General features: G+C 43.8%; 1 protein-coding gene across 2 annotated transcripts in view; it reads right to left on the bottom strand.

The window, feature by feature from the left end:
- C5H10orf67 (chromosome 5 C10orf67 homolog) overlaps positions 1-22,490 on the bottom strand; it is a 202,828-nt gene that overhangs the window by 17,755 nt on the left and 162,583 nt on the right. Inside the window, exons 13-15 of one of the 2 annotated variants that reach the window (XR_005779333.1) lie at positions 13,201-13,288; positions 7,121-7,191; positions 6,947-7,043 (exon numbers count right to left, since the gene is read on the bottom strand). Coding sequence is in view for 1 of the 2 variants with exons in the window: in XM_040434424.1 (XP_040290358.1) it covers positions 6,947-7,043; positions 7,121-7,195; positions 13,201-13,288 (260 nt within the window). In the remaining variant the exon portion in view is untranslated. Of the gene's footprint in view, positions 1-6,946; positions 7,044-7,120; positions 7,196-13,200; positions 13,289-22,490 lie in introns of both variants that reach the window. The other variant, XM_040434424.1, reaches the window with a different exon arrangement.

Below are 22,490 nucleotides of genomic sequence, written 5' to 3'. Positions count from 1 at the left end.
TCAAGATTCTCCGATAAAACATTTATTACAAGGTGTCCTGGCGCTGGCACCCCACCACAGCACATACAACATCACCGAAGAGGAAATTATTAGGCACTCCCCATAGTAGTCAATGGCTTGTCCATGCACTCAGCGGATGTGTTGCATCCTCCACTAGCTGTTAGATGAGGGTCCTAAATGGGGACGTTCCCCTTATTAACTCAAAATTTCCTAATAGAGTATTTGAAATGTGTTTTCCACATGGCAGCCCTTCAATGCACAGGAAAATTCAGGGAAACAGAGTATATGGCTTTACCAGCTTTGTCCTTCATCTAGTATTCTGGGATTAGGGGTCACACAAAAGAACATATTTTTGTACACGAATTCGGCCATATTTGCATAATCTCTGGTGCCCTCAGTGACGCCGTTAATAGAATGCGAATCATCTGTGTTACAGTATGTTATTGTAGGGGGAAATTGCTTAGTGAAGCAGGAGAGAATCTACAATGAACACTGGTTTGCGTTGCCCCCATACATGGCTTGTCGCACACGGTAATCACAATGCCGCGCGGCTGCAGATACGTATAATTATAATAATCCTCCGCCGATTTTATACATACTAATTATTTCTCAGTGTCTAGTAATCTATACTTTCATTCATTATGACAGCTGGATGATTTTCATGACAAATATGACTATGATATAATTAGATTCTTTACTGTATAATATACAGTAAATATAGGAAGTAACAAGTTCATTTCATTTATTCATACACATTTATTTTGTAATTTTATTTTCTATAGTTTGAGCATTTCATAGCCCCCGGATATGACGGTAAGTTATAGAAAATTGATAATGAACAGACTGTTTTTAGGAAGTTTTAAAGAGCACCTGTCAGCTGGATCAACCCTATTAAACTAAGCATACTGCCTGACAGGGTTGATCCTATTGATTTACATAAAACCTGTCTTGTAAAAATCGGTTATGGCGTTCCTGAGAAAAAAAGACTATAATTATTTATGCAAATGAGGGATTTATTGCACTGAGGGGTGGAGCCTATTGCACTGAGGGGTGGTGCTTAGCCTCACAATACCCCAGTTTTCCAGTGCTGGTCAGACCCCTTGGTGCACTGAAGCCCTTAATTGCATATGGAATAAAATATTTTCTCGAGGGGAAGGCCACAACTGATTTTCACAAGACATGTATCATTTTAACCAGTAGGATCAACCCTATCAAGCAGTATGCCTAATTTAAGAAGGTTGATCCTGCTGACCGCAGCTCTTTAAAGGAATGAAGCACAGCTTAGGCGTATTGTCACTTCTCACACATGTTGCTATGTTTTGACCCACATAGTGGTCTTTGTCAAAGACCCCCCCTGCATTTGCCTTCCATGTCTCTGTATTTCCTCATGGCTCCCCACCCTCCCTAACCTATGGTACACATATAATGTGCAACCACTTGACCTCCTTTCACTATTTCATCACTTATATAGTAACTACATGTACTGGTAAAACAGGAGGATTTATCCGCTGCACAGTAGACTGCCTCCACAGACTTGTTTGGTTCCATTTCCCTCAAGCAACAGGAAGAAGGTGAATATTTCACAAGAAATTACGCAGTTAAAAAAAACAAAAAACGAAATTAAATACAGAACAGTGAGACTGCAGGTTTGGTGTACTGATAGAGAGGTTGTGGGTGACATTCTGGGGTCTCCTGGGACTCAATGCAACTCATTTAACTCTTTAAACACATTGTAGGATTTTTTACGTAAAAAAAAAAAATGGTCAGAAAAATTGTCCCTTTTTTTCCAGCAAGTGCCTCGCAGGGTGTATACTCATACACCGCCTAGGATCAATTGATCCTCTTCTCCATCTTTCCTGTCTTCCTATCTAAAAAATGGCTAAAGCCATTTTGAGAAATTCATCTGAATCGAATCACCAAAAATTTGGATTTAATCGAATCGAATAGAGTTGAACGCTCATCTCTAGAAATTACATAATTTTTTTTTACATTAAAATAGTTTTCCCCTCTCTTAAAGCGATAGCATATTTCTAGGTTATATCTCACGGCACACTTCTTGAGATGCAAGACCAATGAAGTTTTATTTATTTATTCAGACTATAGCCAAAGATCCATGCAACGAGGTTGGATAAACACAATCCTTTCCAGCATGAAGACACAAGGTATTTCCAGATTCGGCTATGCAGCCTTTTAGTCCGATTCAGGACCTGTATCTAGCTAAATCTATACAAGAAAAGAAGGTCAGTATTTTCAGAAGTCATTAGGATAGAAAACAACATAGTAGACTGCTTTTCTATATAAGAAAGCAACTGAGAAATAAAACCAAACATATGAATGGAGATTAGACTATTGAATAGAATAGAATACATAGCGATGAGGAGAGAGAAATGTCCCAATAAAAATGTAAAGTACCTAGCCAAGTGTGGAGGACAGAATACTATGTATATTGTAACACATGCCTGAAAACCCAGAGGCTGAAGGGGTCAGGAGATGGCTGGGGGGCCAGCAGCAACACTGTTCTGGTATAGGACATGTGGTAAACAAACAGCGGAATAGGCCAGATTGCTAAATTTTGCTAAAAATGCCTGCGTCTTATAGTCCGCCGTCAGGGTGGTCCAGCACTGCGAGACTCCCCTGACTGCCTCCTTAATGATCCAGCAGAGCGCTCATGCAGTGTCCTGCTGGATCAATGAGAGAGGTGTGCGTCTGAGGACTTCTCTCCCTCCCTCCCTGACACTGATCTGTATGACCAGTGCAGCCAGGAGGGTGATCTTGGAGAGGAACACAGCCATCTCCATGCTGAAACATCCTAAGGTCCAGTGAAAGGAGAAGCTGAAGGACTATTGAAGAAGTCACGGAACCTTTCTCAAGTCAATACTTATATGACTCTCAATTTAGGGTTACCGATACTGATAACCTGTGAACTTTCAGGCCGATAGCCGATAACCTATACCGATATTCTGTGCATTTTCATTTTTGAAAAAAAAATAAAAAATTCTGTTATGGCGTTCACTACATAGGAGATTTTTTAAAAATATTTAAATAGTTTAGACTTTTCGGACGTGGCAATATGTGATATGTTTATTTATTGTTTATATACTTTATATGTAAAATTAGGAAAGGGGGTGATTTATACTTAATATTTTGGCGTTTTTTTTTACATTTTTTTTATTTTTCCTTTAATAACTATTTCCCCCTTAGGGGCTAGAACCTGGGATCTTTTCATACCTTGTCCTATTCACCCTAATAGAGCTCTATCAGGGTGAATAGGACATCACACTGTCCCTGCTGCTCTGTGCATAGTACACACAGCAGCAGGGAGATTACCATGGAGGACTTCAGTAGCGTCCTGGCTGCCATGGTAACCGATCGGAGCCCCAGGATTACACTGCTGGGGCTCCGATCAGAAGCTGCCACTGCCACCAATGAAGAGGAGGGGAGGGGACCCTGTGGTTACTGTTGGGGGGTGTTGGGGGACTGCGCCACCAATGATTTTAATACTGGGGGGGAAAGGTGCACTGCGCCACCAATGTTTTTAATCTAGTTAAATCAGAGGGGTTAACTGCCGCTAATCGCAGCTTCCTGTCATATAGGCTGGGCACCACCTCCTGTATTTATATTACACCTTAACTTTCATTGGTGGCGCAGTGCGCCCGCACCTCCTCCTCCCTTCTCTCCTCATTGGCAGCGCGGCACAGGGGGGAGGGAGAGAGGGACTCCTTCTCCTCTGTGCTGCAGAGGGAACATGGCGCGCTGACAGCAGCGCACTCACGTTCTGTGATAGCGCACTGGACGCATTATCGGCAAGGTTAGATGCCGATACCGATAACTTAGAAAATCATGAATATCGGCCAATAACATCGGTATAGCCGATATCGGTCGATCCCTATCTCAATATAATCAATCAGTGCTCAATAAATACTTCAATATGTGTCATTTCATCATGGTATGACTTTCCACATGATTAACTATAAATTCAGTACTCAAACATGATTCCCTTGAAATAAAGTGCATCCATTCCATGATTTCCTTACCATATATATGTGTATACTATAGTGTTAGGCATAATATTTATATATATCCCTAAACCATAAAGTGCATGATGTGCAAGTTACAAACATAAAAAAAGTGCTTGGCTATATCAAATACATCGTTGTAGAAGGAGATCATGGTCCGATATATTACATAGACACCTTACTAACAAGGAGGCGGCACAAGAGCGCAGCGCCAAGGCCTCAGCGTCATCATCAATTCAGTGCGCATTCTCCAGTTCTTATTGCCAGCCACATCCCTTTACAGATAGCGATCGCCATCTTGTTTGTGGACAAGGGAATTTGCAAAACCGTGATCCTCATCATGAAATACTATATTTACCCTATATAACTATAATTAATATGCCTATATAAATCGCAATGCCAGATAGTTATCTAGAAGACGCTTGGACCGCAATCACTCGAGATCAAAGGTCTCATATCGCGTTCTATAGATTCCTCCTGCATTTCTCTATTATTAACTCCTCACATGCTTTTATTTTATTGATTAATTGAGAGTTATATAAGTATATGCACTTTTGTAATTCACTTGGCTTGAGAAAGGTTCCGTGAGGGGACCGAAACGTCGCCGCTGTGACATGTGTGAATAAAGACACATTTTTTTCACCATATACAGAGGTGTGCCGTGGATTTCTACAGATATATATATATTACCTGTGTGGCAGAGCTGTGTTTATCATGAGGTGTATATAGCTGTGCAGTTTGTGTGTGTGTGTATGTCAGCTGTGTAGCAGAGCTGTGTTTTTCATGGGGTGTATGCAGCAGTGCTGTGTGTATAAGTTACTACATCATTTAACCATTAGGGAGGGTTTAATATGTAGAAAATATTTATTTCTAAAATTCTGTTATCTAAACCTGTGCGGTGCGTCTTATAGTCCGAAAAATACAGTATATTGTTTTATATCCTATCACTTATGAAAATACTGATCTTGTTTTCTTGCACTGATTTAGCAATCTGGCCTATTCCGCTGTTTGTTTACCACATGTCCTATACCAGAACAGTGTTGCTGCTGGCCCCCCAGCCATCTCCTGACCCCTTCAGCCTCTGGGTTTTCAGGCATGTGTTACAATATACATAGTATTCTGTCCTCCACACTTGGCTAGGTACTTTACATTTTTATTGGGACATTTCTCTCTCCTCATCGCTATGTATTCTATTCTATTCAATAGTCTAATCTCCATTCTTATGTTCGGTTTTATTTCTCAGTTGCTTTCTTATATAGAAAAGCAGTCTACTATGTTGTTTTCTATCCTAATGACTTATGAAAATACTGACCTTGTTTTCTCGCACTGATTTAGCTAGATAAAGGTCCTGAATCAGACTAAGGCTACTTTCACACTAGCGTTCGGGGCTCCGCTTGTGAGCTCCGTTTGAAGGCTCTCACAAGCGGCCCCGAACGGATCCGTCCAGCCCTAATGCATTCTGAGTGGATGCGGATCCGCTCAGAATGCATCAGTTTGGCACCGTTTGTCCTCCGCTCCGCTCAGCAGGCGGACACCTGAACGCAGCTTGCAGCGTTCGGGTGTCCGCCTGGCCGTGCGGAGGCGAGCGGATCCGTCCAGACTTACAATGTAAGTCAATGGGGACGGATCCGTTTGAAGTTGACACAATATGGCTCAATTTTCAAACGGATCCGTCCCCCATTGACTTTCAATGTAAAGTCAAAACGGATCCGTTTGCATTATCATGAAAAAAAAAAAAATTATTATTATTTTATTTTTTTTGTTCATGGTAATGCAAACGGATCCGTTCTGAACGGATCTAAGCGTTTGCATTATAGGTGCGGATCCGTCTGTGCAGATACCAGACGGATCCGCACCTAACGCAGGTGTGAAAGTAGCCTTAAACGCTGCATAGCTGAATCTGGAAATACCCCGAGTCTTCATGCTAAAAAAAGGATTGTGTTTATCCAATGTTGTTGATTAAATAAATAAAAACTTAATTGGTTTTGCAACTCAGGAAATGTTCCGTAAATTTTGTTATGTAACATTTAGACTGACGAGACCTTCTGCCAGCACCTTGGTGTCCCCCCACCTGTTCAACATCTGGGACCCCAACTACTCCTGAACATGAAGAGGTTGCTTGCTTTTTATTTGTCCTGTACAGTGGCGCTGCCAACCACCCATGATTTTGGGTCAAATAAACTTAAAGGAGTGTTCAGAATTTTGTATAGTGATGACCTATCCTCTGGACACCTGGGACCCCCACCAATCAGCTGTTTGTGAAGGCAGTGGTGCTCCTGTGAGCGTTGAGGCCTTCTCTCTGCTTTTCTTAGGTGAGTGACGACATGTTCAACGTTCACGTGGCCTAAAAGCAGCTCAGCCCTACTCAAGTGAATGGGGCTGAGCGCGATACCAAGCACAGCCGCTATACAATGTACGGCGTTGTGATTGGTAAGCTGTGAGAAGGCAGCGGCGCTCGCGGGAGCCCCAATGCCTTCTCAAACAGCTAATCAGCAGGGGTCCTAGGTGTTGGCCCACCACCGATAAGATACTGATAACCTATCCTCAGGATAGGTCATCAGTATAAAAAAATCTCAGAAAACCTTTTTAACAATAGACATAAGACTATTGTTGGCTTAATGAGGCATGTTAATTTTCCCCTTTTTCTACAGTTCTGTCACTTTTGGTCTTCAATAACAATCATAAATGGACAGGTCAGTGTCCCCCAAAAGATCAGCACTCTCATCTCCTGCTGCTGCCATCACTCCTTTGATCGACACATACTTGGAAAATGGGTGTGAAGAATTAGAACAAGGGATTGGTCAGGCTTAATAAATACATTAATAAAATAGGATAAAACAATAAAAAAGATACATAATAAAAAAATAAATATAAAAACAATAAAATACAGAGTGCACAAACGAAATGTTAAATCTTAGTCTGAATCTCACCGTCCTCGGGGAACATATCCGGCTCAGAAGCATCCATTAAATTAGAGGGAAACTCAGTCCTGGTCATCACAGTCGGTGGCTTCGCTCCAATGTGTGGCTACATTGGATAGTTGAAGGGTTAATATTGATGTTTAAGTGATGTAACAAATACAGAAATATAACATACAGACATACCAAGGGCATGCTAGGGAGATAGAAATTATTCCGCACAGGTAGATCGGTGGAGGCAGCTCCCAATGTGCCATCTGCCTGCAACAAATACAGAATAATGTGAATCGTGGCATAAAATATTACATTCAACAATCCTCTTTAGGTCAGCTAGCTTTCTTCATAGTTCAGTTAATTATATTGCTGACATCTTTACCTTTTAACTGGGCCCAGAAATGAGCTAAGTGAGAGTATTTATTTTTAGCAGCCACGGAGCTATTATTTAGACACACGGTCACTTAGAATACAGAGAAATGCAGAGCCCCTTCCTATTTTTTAGGCTGTTTTGCCTAAAATAGCATTACCATCCTGTAGTTATAGTATGTACTCCTCACATAGGACTGTATATTAAAGAGACAGTGTCATCAGTAGATGACATTGTTAAAAGTGTAAATGTTGCTTCGATTTCTTTTTAACACGGTGCAGGGACAGGAATGTTAACATTTTTTGTAATATACTTTACTATTGAAAGATGTTTCTTTGTTTTAGAAAACAGGATGTAAAGAGTCTCCTTAGCAAAGCTCTAAGGCTCAATTCACACCTGAGCGTTTTACAGCGCGTTCCTACGCGCTGTAAAACGCTCAACAAGGAGAAACCAATGCTTCCCTATGGGAATGGTTCTCACCTGGGCGTTTTACAGCGCGTACGATCGCGCTGTAAAACGCCCGACGCTCACACAAGTTCGGTAGCGTTTTTTTGGGCGCTTGTCGCGCGTTCCCGTACATAGACTTTCGGGAACGCGCGACACTGTGTGCACACTTGTCTCTGTATGCGCGCTTGTACACGCCCGTACAATCGCGCATACAGAGCGCTCGTTTCAGAACGCTCAGGTGTGAATTGAGCCTAAGGCTCAATTCACACCTGAGCGTTTTACAGCGCGTTCCTACGCGCTGTAAAACGCTCAACAAGGAGAAACCAATGCTTCCCTATGGGAATGGTTCTCACCTGGGCGTTTTACAGCGCGTACGATCGCGCTGTAAAACGCCCGACGCTCACACAAGTACAGGAGCGTTTTTTTGGGCGCTTGTCGCGCGTTCCCGTACATAGACTTTCGGGAACGCGCGACACTGTGTGCACACTTGTCTCTGTATGCGCGCTTGTAAACGTCCGTACAATCGCGCATACAGAGCGCTCCTTTCAGAACGCTCAGGTGTGAATTGAGCCTAAGGCTGGGTTCACACTTGAGCGTTTTACAGCGCGTTCAAACGCGCTGTAAAACGCTCAACACATGAAAACCAATGCTTCCCTATGGCCCTGGTTCTCACTTGAGCGTTTTACAGCGCGTTTGAACGCGCTGAAAAACGCCCTACGCTCAAACAAGTTCTTGAGCTTCTTTGGGGCGTTTTGACGCGCGTTTGTGGCCATAGGACACTGCAGTCAATCACACAAACGCGCGTCAAACGCGCGTTTACTATTGCAAAAAACGTGCATAAAAACGCGCGTCAAAAACGCGCGTTAAACGCGCATATCAAATACGCTCAGGTCTGAACCCAGCCTAAGGCTCAATTCACACCTGAGCGTTTTACAGCGCGTTCCTACGCGCTGTAAAACGCTCAACAAGGAGAAACCAATGCTTCCCTATGGGAATGGTTCTCACCTGGGCGTTTTACAGCGCGTACGATCGCGCTGTAAAACGCCCGACGCTCACACAAGTACAGGAGCGTTTTTTTGGGCGCTTGTCGCGCGTTCCCGTTTCGGGAACGCGCGACACTGTGTGCACACTTGTCTCTGTATGCGCGCTTGTAAACGTCCGTACAATCGCGCATACAGAGCGCTCCTTTCAGAACGCTCAGGTGTGAATTGAGCCTTAGGCTGGGTTCACACTTGAGCGTTTTACAGCGCGTTCAAACGCGCTGTAAAACGCGCTGTAAAACGCTCAACACATGAAAACCAATGCTTCCCTATGGCCCTGGTTCTCACTTGAGCGTTTTACAGCGCGTTTGAACGCGCTGAAAAACGCCCTACGCTCAAACAAGTTCTTGAGCTTCTTTGGGGCGTTTTGACGCGCGTTTGTGACCATAGGACACTGCAGTCAATCACACAAACGCGCGTCAAACCCGCGTTTACTATTGCAAAAAACGTGCATAAAAACGCGCGACAAAAATGCGCGTTAAACGCGCATATCAAATACGCTCAGGTCTGAACCCAGCCTTACAGCGCGTTTGAACGCGCTGAAAAACGCCCTACGCTCAAACAAGTTCTTGAGCTTCTTTGGGGCGTTTTGACACGCGTTTGTGGCCATAGGACATTGCAGTCAATCACACAAACGCGCGTCAAACGCGCGTTTACTATTGCAATAAACGCGCATAAAAACGCGCGTCGAAAACGCGCGGTAAACGCGCATATCAAATACGCTCAGGTCTGAACCCAGCCTTAGGCTGGGTTCACACTTAAGCGTTTTACAGCGCGTTCAAACGCGCTGTAAAACGCTCAACACATGAAAACCAATGCTTCCCTATGGCCCTGGTTCTCACTTGAGCGTTTTACAGCGCGTTTGAACGCGCTGAAAAACGCCCTACGCTCAAACAAGTTCTTGAGCTTCTTTGGGGCGTTTTGACGCGCGTTTGTGGCCATAGGACACTGCAGTCAATCACACAAACGCGCGTCAAATGCGCGTTTACGATTGCAAAAAACGCGCATAAAAACGCGCGACAAAAACGCGCGTTAAACGCGCATATCAAATACGCTCAGGTCTGAACCGAGCCTAAGGATTCTTTCACATGGGCGTTGCAGGAACATGCACGATTTTTCCGCGCGAGTGCAAAACATTGTAATGCGTTTTGCACGTGCGTGAGAAAAATCTGCATGTTTGGTACCCAAACCCGAACTTCTTCACAGAAGTTCGGACTTGGGATCGGTGTTCTGTAGATTGTATTATTTCCCCTTATAACATGGTTATAAGGGAAAATAATAACATTCTGAATACAGAATGCATAGTACAATAGGGCTGGAGGGGTTAAAAAAAAAAAAAAAAAAATTTTTTAACTCACCTTAATCCAGTTGATCGCGCAGCCGGCATCTCTTCTGTCTTCATCTTTGCTGTGTGCAGGAAAAAGACCTGTGGTGACATCATTTCGGTCATCACATGGTCCGTCACATGATCTTTTATCATGGTGATGGATGATGTGATGACCGGAGTGACGTCACCACAGGTCCTTTTCGTGCACACAGCAAAGAAGAAGACAGAAGAGATGCCGGCTGCGCGATCAAGTAGATTAAGGTGAGTTAAAGTATTTTTTTAACCCCTCCAGCGCTATTGTACTATGCATTCTGTATTCAGAATGCTATTATTTTCCCTTATAACCATGTTATAAGGGAAAATAATAATGATCGGGTCTCCATCCCGCATCCGCACTTGCTTGCGGATGCTTGCGATTTTCACGCAGCCCCATTCACTTCTATTGGGCCTGCGTTGCGTGGAAAACGCACAATATAGAGCATGCTGCGATTTTCACGCAACGCACAAGTGATGCGTGAAAATCACCGCTCATGTGCACAGCCCCATAGAAATGAATGGGTCAGGATTCAGTGCGGGTGCAGTGCGTTCACATCACGCATTGTACCCGCGCGGAAAACTCGCCCGTGTGAAAGGGGCCTTACAGTGTTACTAAGGAGAGTCTGTCTTCAGTCTTCAGCATTTTACTTTGCACTGAAGACGTCTGTGTGCAACTCAGATAACCAAGGAGATGGGCAGTGACAGTTAGGGCACATGTACATAGTCAGGGACTGGGGTAGTGACAAAAAGGTAGGTTGAAAACCTATGTATGTTACACACAGGTGTCTTCAGCTCTCAGTTAAAAGGGTTTTCCTCTAGATAGGTCATCAGTATCTGATCGGTGGGGTCCGACACCCGGGACCCCCCACCGATCAGCTGTTTTGAGAAGGCACCGGCGCTCCTGTGAGCGCAGCTGCCTTCTCACAACTCACCAAACACAATGCCATACATTGTATAGCGGCTGTGCTTGGTATTGCACATTCACTTGAATTGGGCTGAGATGTTCCTACGCCACGCGAATGATCAATGTGTCGTGTCGGCCTAGGAAGCGCAGAGAGAAGGCTGCAGTGCTCACCACTGCCTTCTCAAACAGCTAATCGACAGGGGGTCCCAGGTGTTGGACCCCCACCGATCAGATACTGATGACCTATCTTGAGGATAGGTCATCAGTATAACAATGCCGGAAAACCCCTTTAAGCTGAAGAATGAAGACAGACTCTCCTTAGCAACGCTCAGTTAATACTTTACTAAAAATACTCTTTAAACCAAAAGGAAAGTTACACTTGAAATCCAATTTTTGTTAAACATATTTTTAAAGTTTTTTTAATTTTTGAAGATGTTATTTTTCATTTTCCATGTCACCATCTATATTTAAAACAATCCTAAAATCCTGCAGTTTTCGCATTGGTCACTAAGCCTAATTATAGAAGCCACTTCTTGGTCTGTACAGGTCACTTTGCTGCAGTTACCTGCTTATTACAGGCAGGATTACAAGGCCAGATATCACCTATGTACAGATAAGGCAGGGTTCACATCTGCGTTGGTAGATCCGTAATAATGTCTAAACGGAAGCAAATATGCTGTATTTTTATACGGATCCATCTAACTGATCCGTCAAAACGGAAACTCAATTTCTCTTATTTTAAACAGATCCGTCCTAATGGAGGAACAAAGTGTTATTTACACTTCCGTTTTGATCTTGTTTTAACGGATTTGTTTTTGTTCTATCTATTGCACATGCGTGAAAAAAAAAAAAAGGATCTGTTAAACGGAATAAATGAGGGATGCCATTGACTTTAATGTAAAACAAAACGGTCACTTTCCATTTTATTCCATCTTTTTATGCCGGAGAAAAAAAAAAAGGTGCAAGCAGCAATTTTTTGTCCTGCAAAAAAAGACGTTGTTGAACGGAAAGGATGCAAACTGAGGCATCCTGACATACATTTTGTCCTATTCTTTTGAATAGGCATAATACTATCCATTTTTCTATCCCTGAGACGAAACAGAAGAACGGAAATTCAAACGCAGATGTGAACTCCTCCTAACATAGCGTCCCACCATTCGCAATAGGTGATATCACAGCTTATCTACTCCCTCCTGACCTCTGCACAGGTCACAGAGCGTGCCTAGAGAACGCTCCCATAGAAGTGAATGAGGTCAGCTCCCGACCATTGTGTCTATAGCCCATGGGGCTGCCGTAAAGCATATTTCTAATTCTGTTAAAGGGTTTCTATCACTTCGTATGACATATTTAGGTGTCAGACACTAGCGATCCGCTAGTGTCTGCTCTGCCCAACCATCCTAATATGATAGGTTTTGGGGCAGCCGTTTTGCTAAAATAACAACTTATATCTATATGCTAATGAGCCTCTAGGTGCTATGGGGGCGTCATTAGCACCTAGAGGCTCCGTCTACCTTCATAAACTGCCGCCGCCCAGCGCGTCCCTCCAGCCCGCCCATCTCCTGCTGAATGCGATCCTCTCCGTGCGCGTCTCTGTTCTGCGCATGCGCAATGAATGTCTGACCGCTTCCCTGCTCAGACATCTCCACTGCGCCTGCGCCGATGACATCATAGTGCTCCGAGGAACAGGCGCAGTGGAGATGTCTGAGCAGGGAAGCGGTCAGACATTCATTGCGCATGCGCAGAACAGAGACGCGCATGGAGAGGATCTCATTCAGCAGGAGATGGGCGGGCTGGAGGGACGCGCTGGGCGGCGGCAGTTTATGAAGGTAGACGGAGCCTCTAGGTGCTAATGACGCCCCCATAGCACCTAGAGGCTCATTAGCATATAGATATAAGTTGTTATTTTAGCAAAACGGCTGCCCCAAAACCTATCATATTAGGATGGTTTGTTAGAGCAGACACTAGCGGATCGCTAGTGTCTGACACCTAAATATGTGATACGAAGTGATAGAAACCCTTTAAGAACAGCTCAGGCAAGATGGCCGCCTCCATAACCCTGTTCAGGAAATACATTATAATAAAATAGTCTATAATCAATATGAGTCGCTATCTGGTTCCCTAAATAAATTCGTGAGATTTGGTACCTACCATGTAACTGACGGATACCCTGTGCAGGTTCATCGCCTGGCGATGGAGAGACTGCCTTAGGAACATCTCATCCTTAATGGCGTGGAAACTTTACAGGGGGCAAAGAAAAAAAAATAATGACATACAGCGCACAACAATCTTTATAGATGTAAGACTGTAAACGGATTTTATTTTTTGGTGAACATTTTCAGGGGTTTTATCATTCGGACTCCCCCTGTCTATACGCCTAAACAGAATATATGGACGTGAAAGAAGAAAATACTCTGCTGCAAAGAGCGTCTCCAGCTCTGGAGGACTTAGCACGACCAAGTATTATACTCATTTAAATAGGCACAATATAACACTACAGTACATGCAGTTGCTGCAAAGATATTACATATTCTTCCGTATATACAGTACTGTTTTAGGCAGGTGTGGAGAAAAATGCTGCAAAGTAAGAAGAGGACATGTGATGTCACTGTACATTAGTCACATGGCCTAGTTGCAGCTCAGCCCCATATGAATAAAGGCTGAGGCTGAGCTGCAATACCAAGTACATCCACTATATTATGTACGGCGCTGTGCTTGGAGAGATGCAGGGAGCTGGATGCGCTCACCAGAGCTCCGGTGAGCGTGGCGGTTGCCTGGAACAGCTGCTGCGACTCAAACCCCCGCTAATCTGGTAAGGATGACCTATCCTGAGGATAGATCATCATTATCATTTCCTGGATAACCCCTTTCAAATTTAAATTTACTTTGCGGCAGGGAATGACCCCATACATCCAGCCAATGTCATTAAGAACTATCTTCAGTGTAAAGAAGAACAAGGAGTCCTAGAAGCGATGATATGGCCACCACAGAGTCCTGATCTCAACACCATCCAGTCTGTCTGGGATTACATGGAGAGACAGATGGATTTGACTAAGCCTACATCTACAGAAGATCTGTGGTTAGTTCTCCAACCTCCCTGCAGAGTTCCTTCAAAAACTGTGTACAAGTGTACCTAGAAGAAATGATGCTATGTTGAAAACAAAGGGTGGTCACCCCAAGTATTGATTGGATTAAGATTTCGCTTTTGATCATTCACTTTGCATTTTGTTAATTGATACAAATAAACTATTAACACTTCTATTTCTGAAAACATTCTTAATCTGCAGTATTTCCCTCACACCTACAACTTTTGCACAGCACTGTATGTTTTTAGTATACCGTCCATAAATCGAATACCAAATGGAAAATAAATTGCAATGTAAGTGTTGACAACAGAGATCTTTTAGAGACCTTAAAGTCTCATCTTAGACGTCTTCACTGATGAAGGGTATCCGAGATGCCTTTTGGGGGGCTACCCTGGAACATGTATAAGGAATGAGACTGCCTATGTGACTGCATTGAGTGATTGCCTATACAGGTACCTGGATCATGCCAACAATGCTCAGGACCTGAACAGCTTGCTAGATGACATAAGTGCATCATCTGATTGGCGGAGACAACTTGGGTAAGAATTCATGGGTGGGCGCCTCCTCTTCAGGCAGAAGCTGGATTAGTTATGTCCTAGAATGTCATAATGTGTAAAACCAGCTTTTGATTATATGGCATAATGCATACAGGAAGCTGTATAAAAGAATAAGGAGGGAGTTGTGCCCCTCTTTCTGCATCCTAATTAAATATTAGCTGTAACAGAAGCCCTCTGTTTGTCTGTTGGGACATTTCGTTTAAGTAATGTCGAACTCCGAACGAGGTTTATGGACAAAATAAAGTTGCGAACTGTTAAGTATTAAAAGTATTTAAAGTATTAAAAGACATTTCGACTATCGAAAGGGGACCGACCGCACAGCCGGATTCTATGGAACTATTTTGGGCAGGAGCCTCGTGTGCGGTCGGTCAGAAACGAGGCCTCCAGGAAATTCTTTAACCCCTTTTTTGATTTGGGTGATTTTTGGATATGTTGGTCACCCAGATCAGGGCTATCAGGGGATGTCACACTTGTGGATTTTGGGGTACTTTCTAATGCTTTATAAAGAAATGTGGTTTTACTGTATGGAGATGATTGGGTTACCTACAGTATCTGACCTAATTATCTCCCAGGCAGAAGGGAGGCATTGTGTGTCCTGTATGGGAGTGTCCCAGATTGTGTGGTTATTTCCATTGGTCTGTGTGGTTATCATGCAGTTCTCCATCAGGTCCAGAGGGGAGGTCCCCTTGCATGGGGACTTGCATATAAGGCCAAGTGTGGCACTGATCTTCTTACCCTCAACTCGCAGCCTCGTCTCGTGTTGTATGGAACAGCTATATTACTACTAGCTCTTGTAAGAGCTGCACAGCTGCTAGGAATCCCAACTCGGCTTTGGAAGTCGATGGATCGACTCTACAGCGCCACTCTTACTAGGGGAGAAGGACGTCGCTGACGGTTCATACCATTACATTAGCCATGCTTATAGGATGGCTAATGGCATAAAGGAGAGTATAACAAGAAGTAGAGCCTTGGCACAAGAAGAGAAAGACCATTCTGATTCCAGATCCTGGAGCTGGCAGGGTTAAACAATGTTTAATAGAGGAAAAGATAGCGAAAGGGAAAATATGACTCAAAGCGCAAACAGGCAAATCTGGAGCTTATGAAGCCAGAGGGAGATAAAGGACAAGAGGTATCCTCTAGCTTATCACATGCACCACAAATCATAAACCTGTCTTACTTATCTTCCTCTGATGGCTGATGCCATACCACAAGGTTTGGAGTTTGCTAGTGTCCCATCAAGACAGTCCCGCTATTATGATTAGTCAATCATTTCTAAACTAATCTGGAGAAAAGAGTCTGAGTGATATGAACCTGCCATAATAACACCAGGGGCTCATTCTCATTACACAGATGGGTTTTTCTCATAAATGTTTAAGGAGTATTCCTATCTGGACATCAGTGGCATGTTGATATGCCATAAATGCCCAATAGGTGCGGGTCCCATCTCCAGTCTCAAAAATTGGCCCCTTGTGAATGAAGAGCACCCAGTGCATGTCACCCCTTTATTCACTGCTATGGGACGTCCAAAAATAGCCGAGCCAGCATACTAGGCTATTTTTGGAAGTCCCCTAAGAGCTAATGTAAGGGTGGCTGCGCATGTGTGGCGTGCTCTCCATTCACAGTGGGGCCATGTTCTTGAGATAGGAGCAGCTATAAATGTCCATATGCCAAATGTCGATATGCCATAAATGTCCAGATAGGAAGTTCTTGGCAAAGGGAGCATATGGACAAATTTAGGCTGGACAGACACATGATATACCTGTTGGCCAAGCAATAGTTTGGACTCCAGCTATCTCTCCGGAGCTTCCCATACACATGCACACTTGGATCAGCCAAAAGTACACCCGCTGATTTGATGACGTCTCCTGAGGATAGGTCATCCATATTAAAAGCTCGGAGAACCCCCTTAATACCAGTAACTGTACTTTCAACCTGGTTCCTGTGTACTATATCAGGTAATCCAGTAGTCTGTTCTGGCAGAAAAAAAGACTACCAGGGTTACTGTATATGGTATTTGTCTGGCCAAAAGCCGGCATTTATGCTGGTAAGTCGCCGGATCTCATTATAGTCAGCGGGTATCTGGTTTTGTGTGGCAGTATCCGGCTGTTCTGTATATTGTAATGCCGGTAGTCTGTTTTGGAGTTACAATATACAGCACAGCTGGATACTGCCGCACACCACTGCATCCTTATTGACTATAATGGGATCTGACGGCTCACCAGCATAAATGCCAGCTTTTGGCCGGACAAATAGCTGATACAGTAACCCTGGTAGCCTGCTCCTCTACCAGAACAGACTACTGGATTACCTTTAGTGATGATGTGAACCTAGCCTTAGGCCTCATGCACACGGCCGTTGTTTGGGTCCGCATCCGAGCCGCCGTTTTTGCGGCTTGGATGCAGACCCATTTACTTCAATGGGGCCGCAAAAGATGCGAACAGCATTCCGTGTGCTGTCCGCATCCGTTTCTCCGTTCCGTGGCCCCGCAAAAAAAATATAACATGTCCTATTCTTGTCCGTTTTGCGGACAAGAATCGGCATTTCTACAATGGGCCGCCTGTTACGTTCCGCAAATTGCGGAAGGCACACGGGCGGCTTCCGTTTTTTGCGAATCCGCAGTTTGTGAACCACAAAAAAACAGAACGGTCGTGTGCATGAGGCCTTACTCTGTGCTTATCGTGAGTATTCTTGAGTCTTTGACCCGACTGTTCTTTGCCTTCTCCGTGCTTGCTACTGTGCTTGACCTCAGACTAGTGACCATTCTCCTGCTTTTGCATCACTGTACCTTTGTCTCTCATGATTCTGGCTTGGCCTGTTTCTGATTTTGCTACTTGATACTATTAGTTTCTAACCCCAGCTAGTACAGTTACTCAACCTCACCTCTCCACCTGCTAGCAGCTATCCGGTTAACACAAGATAGGATCCATACCACCCGCAAGGAGAACACAGCGTTGACTAATGCGGTTCCAGAGTGAGATCGCCCCTATCGGGTGGCTATGGCCGTTCCACTGTACTCATGGCCCCTGTAGTGATAAGGGTAGCGCAGAGTGATTTCACCAGCTAGAGCCAAATCTGGCAGTGGTTGCTCAGTTTGCTGGACAGGCTACCTGTATCCTCGTCAGTTTCATTATAGGGTCCAGACAATAAACATTTAAAGTGTATTGCCAGCTTTAGAGGAACATATTTACATGGCCATATACATAGTGACTGAACCTGCATGGGTTGGCGTGCTCAGCCAGAAATCTAATGTCTATAGGGGCCTTCTGCCAGTCTCTGATGGCAGATGTTGGGCAAAAGTAGTATCGGGGGTATTGAATTTCAGCATACCTGATCATTTGTTAGACCACTGCCAGACACCTCCCTTTCATTGAAATAAACATGGCCAAACTGAGCCTACATATGGTAGACTCAGGAGAGAAAACTGAGCATTCGGCAATTATTCCTCCAAATGGAGATCTCTTGTTGACCAGTGACATGTCTATTAAACTACTTGACTAATAAGAAAGATAATCATTGGGCATCTTAGTCAAAATATCTGTGTGTCTATGGGCTGTTTAGACCAGTGATGACCCACATAGTAAATGCCATGGGCAAGAACAGTTCATATAACCATAAAGGTAACGCTCTGAGTCCCGGGGTGATGCAAACAATGGGAGGCCAAAACAACATATTGTTGTATTAAGTATGTTTTTTTCTAATAACCAATGATTCAATGGACAAAATCCATCAAGGTGTATAAATAAAACCCCATAATGTAATGCAGGCTGCAGCCCAGCTGATTGAAACTTCTAGAAATATAGAAATCTCCAGCTGCCCCTTCATTTTAGTGGCTAGTGAAGGTCTCAGCTCAAGGATACCTTCTGATCTTCTCCACTGATTTTTGCACATGCCCATGTGAGTGGCACAGAGGTATCTAACGAGAATGCCAACCCTATACCATCACGATGGACCTTCTGCACAAGCGCAAGATTAGATGTCTGCATTGAAAGTGCTGATGGCCCGAAATGCATCTGTGCATGCTCGTAGTGTAGAAAGTGAACTACTACAGGACACGACCAATGGCAACTCACTGCAAACAGCGGTAAGATTTGGGGTACACGATGGAGAACGCTGAAAATTAGAAAATGGATGTAAATGACATATATGATCATTATTTTTTTTAGGTACTATATGGTTAAAAGATGAAATTATTAATGGTGGGAATACCCCTTAAGGTGAACTTTCAGGATAGACCAAATATCATCTAGTATATTATCACTCCTCCCAGTAGTAAGAGTAATGGAAAACTGAGGAATTCACATTTCCTCAGACTCTTCTGCTATCTGGCTGTGAGGTGATAAAGACCATGGTAAATGAGGACCACTATCTCCTTAATGAATAATCAGAGTCATAAAAAGAAAAGGAATGTGAAATCATCCTGCTGCTAACAAGAGGAATTCAGTAGCTGAGCTCCTACTTATATTAACTTGTTTGTGTATTTTGGGGAGGGGGTTTAATTTTTTCAATGGAATAGACTGCAAATACAATAGGAAAATGGACAGAAAACTAATGTTTTTTTCTAACTTGCTAGAAATGCCCCCCCAAAAAAAATAGCGGATTCTTGCAGTATACATTTTAACATAACTGGGTGCACTTTGTGTCTTTATTCCATGTCCAGGAAAAGCACTTCTAGGGCTCATTCAGACGACCGTATCCGTTTTGTGGTCCACAAATTGCAAATCCGCAAAACATGGATACCAGCCGTGTGCGCTCTGCATTTTGCGGAACAGAACGGCCAGCCCTATGATAGAAATGCAAATTATTGCCTGCAGACAAGAATAGGACATGATCTATCTTTTTTGCGGGGCCACGGAACGGAAGCGGACACAAATATACGGTCGTCTAAATGAGCCCTTATTCTGCTGAAAAACAGCTCCCAAGTGCCCAGCTTTGCTGCTCCAAGGGCCCAAAGCAAACCAGACTGCAGAGTTGCTCTTATCTTGGGATTGGTAACAGCTAGAAATATGGGCCTGACCTAGTTTGAAAGCTGGCGTTCCAAGTTTTCAAACAATACCAGAATCACAGCATTAGGGCTCATGCACACGACCGTATGTATTTTGCGGTCCGCAAAACACGGATCCGCAAAAAATACGAATGACGTCCGTGTGCATTCTGTATTTTGCGGAACGGAACAGCTGGCCCCTAATAGAACAGTCCTATGCTTGTCCGCAATGCGAACAATAATAGGACATGTTCTATTCCTTTACGGATCGGACATATGGAAACGGAATGCATAGGAGTAACTTCCGTTTTTTTTGTGGACCCATTGAAATGAATGGTTCCGCATACAGTCCGCAAAAACAACGGAATGGACGCGGAAAGAAAATACGTTTGTGTGCATGAGCTCTTGTATCCAGCATTACTGTTCATAAGGAGCGGACTGGACATCAGTGATGGTCAGTTCGCAGTGTTCGCCAGCAAACACATGCGGGCTGCTATCTTTAGTAAGGTAGACTCACCCGTCCGGAGATGCACAGGAAAGCCCTTACCGGTGACTCTACCTTACTAAAGATGACAGCCCGCATGTGTTCGCTGGCGAACACTGCGAACTGACCATCACTGCTGGCCATAGACCCTACAGGGAAATTTCCCTGTGGGCTGATGTCCAGGGGCCCGCCCAAGCCCTCCTTATGGCCGTCGGCGTAGTGCATAATGATCTTATGCTTTCAGCATTAATTGAAGCTAGGAGCATCAGGTACTTATGCACCTGGCCAACACAGATGCCCTCCTGAACTGAATTTCATCACCTTCCTCAGGACAGTGATACAGTTGAATACTGTGGTGAGGGAGGCAGTATTTTGTGCTGCACTGTGGTATTTGGTTTTGCTGGGATGTTATTTTGTGCTGTACTATGCAGGCCCCATCTACGTCTATTGGCCCTGCCTACTTGTGTTACCATGACTTCTGTCAATTTGGAACCACCTACAACATGGGGCCACTTCTATATTTTTTTTTATTCCAGGCCTACTTTAAATTCCCAGTCCGTCTCTGCTGTTCATACACTGACAGCGTGACAAAACTGCACAAGCACAAGATATGGGGAGATTAGGATAGGGGATGATGTTTCCAGCACTAAAGATGTTAGCCATAGGAGAAGGGGCAGGACTTAGGTAGCGGTCGCTTGACTTCAATCACAAATCTTAAACATCAGTGACTATCACTACCATGTGAGAAGAGATCCACCCACAGCAAACTCCGCTGGATGGGGATCACATCTCCTTAACATCAATGACTGTCAGTAGAAGTGAGAAGAGATCCTTCATGAGCTCCAGAAAGGTAAATCAGTAAAGGAACAAAGCTTTGTAGATATATGACAGCTAGTGAAGACAGCAGCATCCTGGAAACACAGACCTCATATACAGCATGTATTAATGGGAAAAACACAACCACAGGAGCAGGTTGCAAACTGAAAATAAGAGGAATAAACGAATGAAAACTGCAACCTGAAGATAACCACTAACATATTTAAAATAATTTTTTTCTATGTCACGTTTTTCCATAGCCCTCAAAAGGGTTTTCTGCCATTTTAATCTTGATGGTCTATCCTCCAGCTATCAATATCCGATCAGCGGAGGTCCAACAACTTGCAAATCAGCTGTTCTGCAGGAGCTCTGGCACTGGAGCAATGCTGCAGAATGGGAGCAGAGCTACATATGTCTACTACTGACAGACAGACAGAACTATGTAGTTTGGGCGCCCACCTCCAGAGCTATTGTAGAACAGCTGATTGATGAAGGTGTGGGGAGGTGATCGTAGTTTTACCACAGCTGGAGTGCTGGCAGTACTATCCTAATGTGGCATCAATATAAAAATCCTAGAAAGCCTATTTAACAATAGATCCATCCGTAATGGTGGGATGATTATGAATATGTCATGGTCCATATAGTAAGAAATACAGTCAGGTCCATAAATATTGGGACATTGACACAATTCTAACATTTTTGGCTCTATACACCACCACAATGGATTTGAAATGAAACGAACAAGATGTTCTTTAACTGCAGTCTGTCAGCTTTAATTTGAGGGTATTTACACCCAAATCAGGTGAACGGTGTAGGAATTACAACAGTTTGCATATGTGCCTCCCACTTGTTAAGGGACCAAAAGTAATGGGACAACTGGCTTCTCAGCTGTTCCATGGCCAGGTGTGTGTTATTCCCTCATTATCCCAATTACAATGAGCAGATAAAATGTCCAGAGTTCATTTCAAGTCTGCTATTTGCATTTGGAATCTGTTGCTGTCAACTCTCAAGATGAGATCCAAAGAGCTGTCACTATCAGTGAAGCAAGCCATCATTAGGCTGAAAAAACAAAACAAACCCATCAGAGAGATAGCAAAAACATTAGGCGTGGCCAAAACAACTGTTTGGAACATTCTTAAAAAGAAGGAACGCACCGGTGAGCTAGGCAACACCAAAAGACCCGGAAGACCACGGAAAACAACTGTGGTGGATGACCGAATAATTCTTTCCCTGGTGAAGAAAACACCCTTCACAACAGTTGGCCAGATCAAGAACACTCTCCAGGAGGTAGGTGTATGTGTGTCAAAGTCAACAATCAAGAGAAGACTTCACCAGAGTGAATACAGAGGGTTCACCACAAGATGTAAACAATTGGTGAGCCTCAAAAACAGGAAGGCCAGGTTAGAGTTTGCCAAACGACATCTAAAAAAGCCTTCACAGTTCTGGAACAACATCCTATAGACAGATGAGACCAAAATCAAGTTGTACCAGAGTGATGGGAAGAGAAGAGTATGGCC

The sequence above is a fragment of the Bufo bufo genome, chromosome 5 (assembly GCF_905171765.1).
Source record: "Bufo bufo chromosome 5, aBufBuf1.1, whole genome shotgun sequence".
NCBI classification, from domain to species: domain Eukaryota; kingdom Metazoa; phylum Chordata; class Amphibia; order Anura; family Bufonidae; genus Bufo; species Bufo bufo.
The sequence above is the reverse complement of the archived record's forward strand: the minus strand, read 5'-3'. Positions and strand labels throughout refer to the sequence as shown.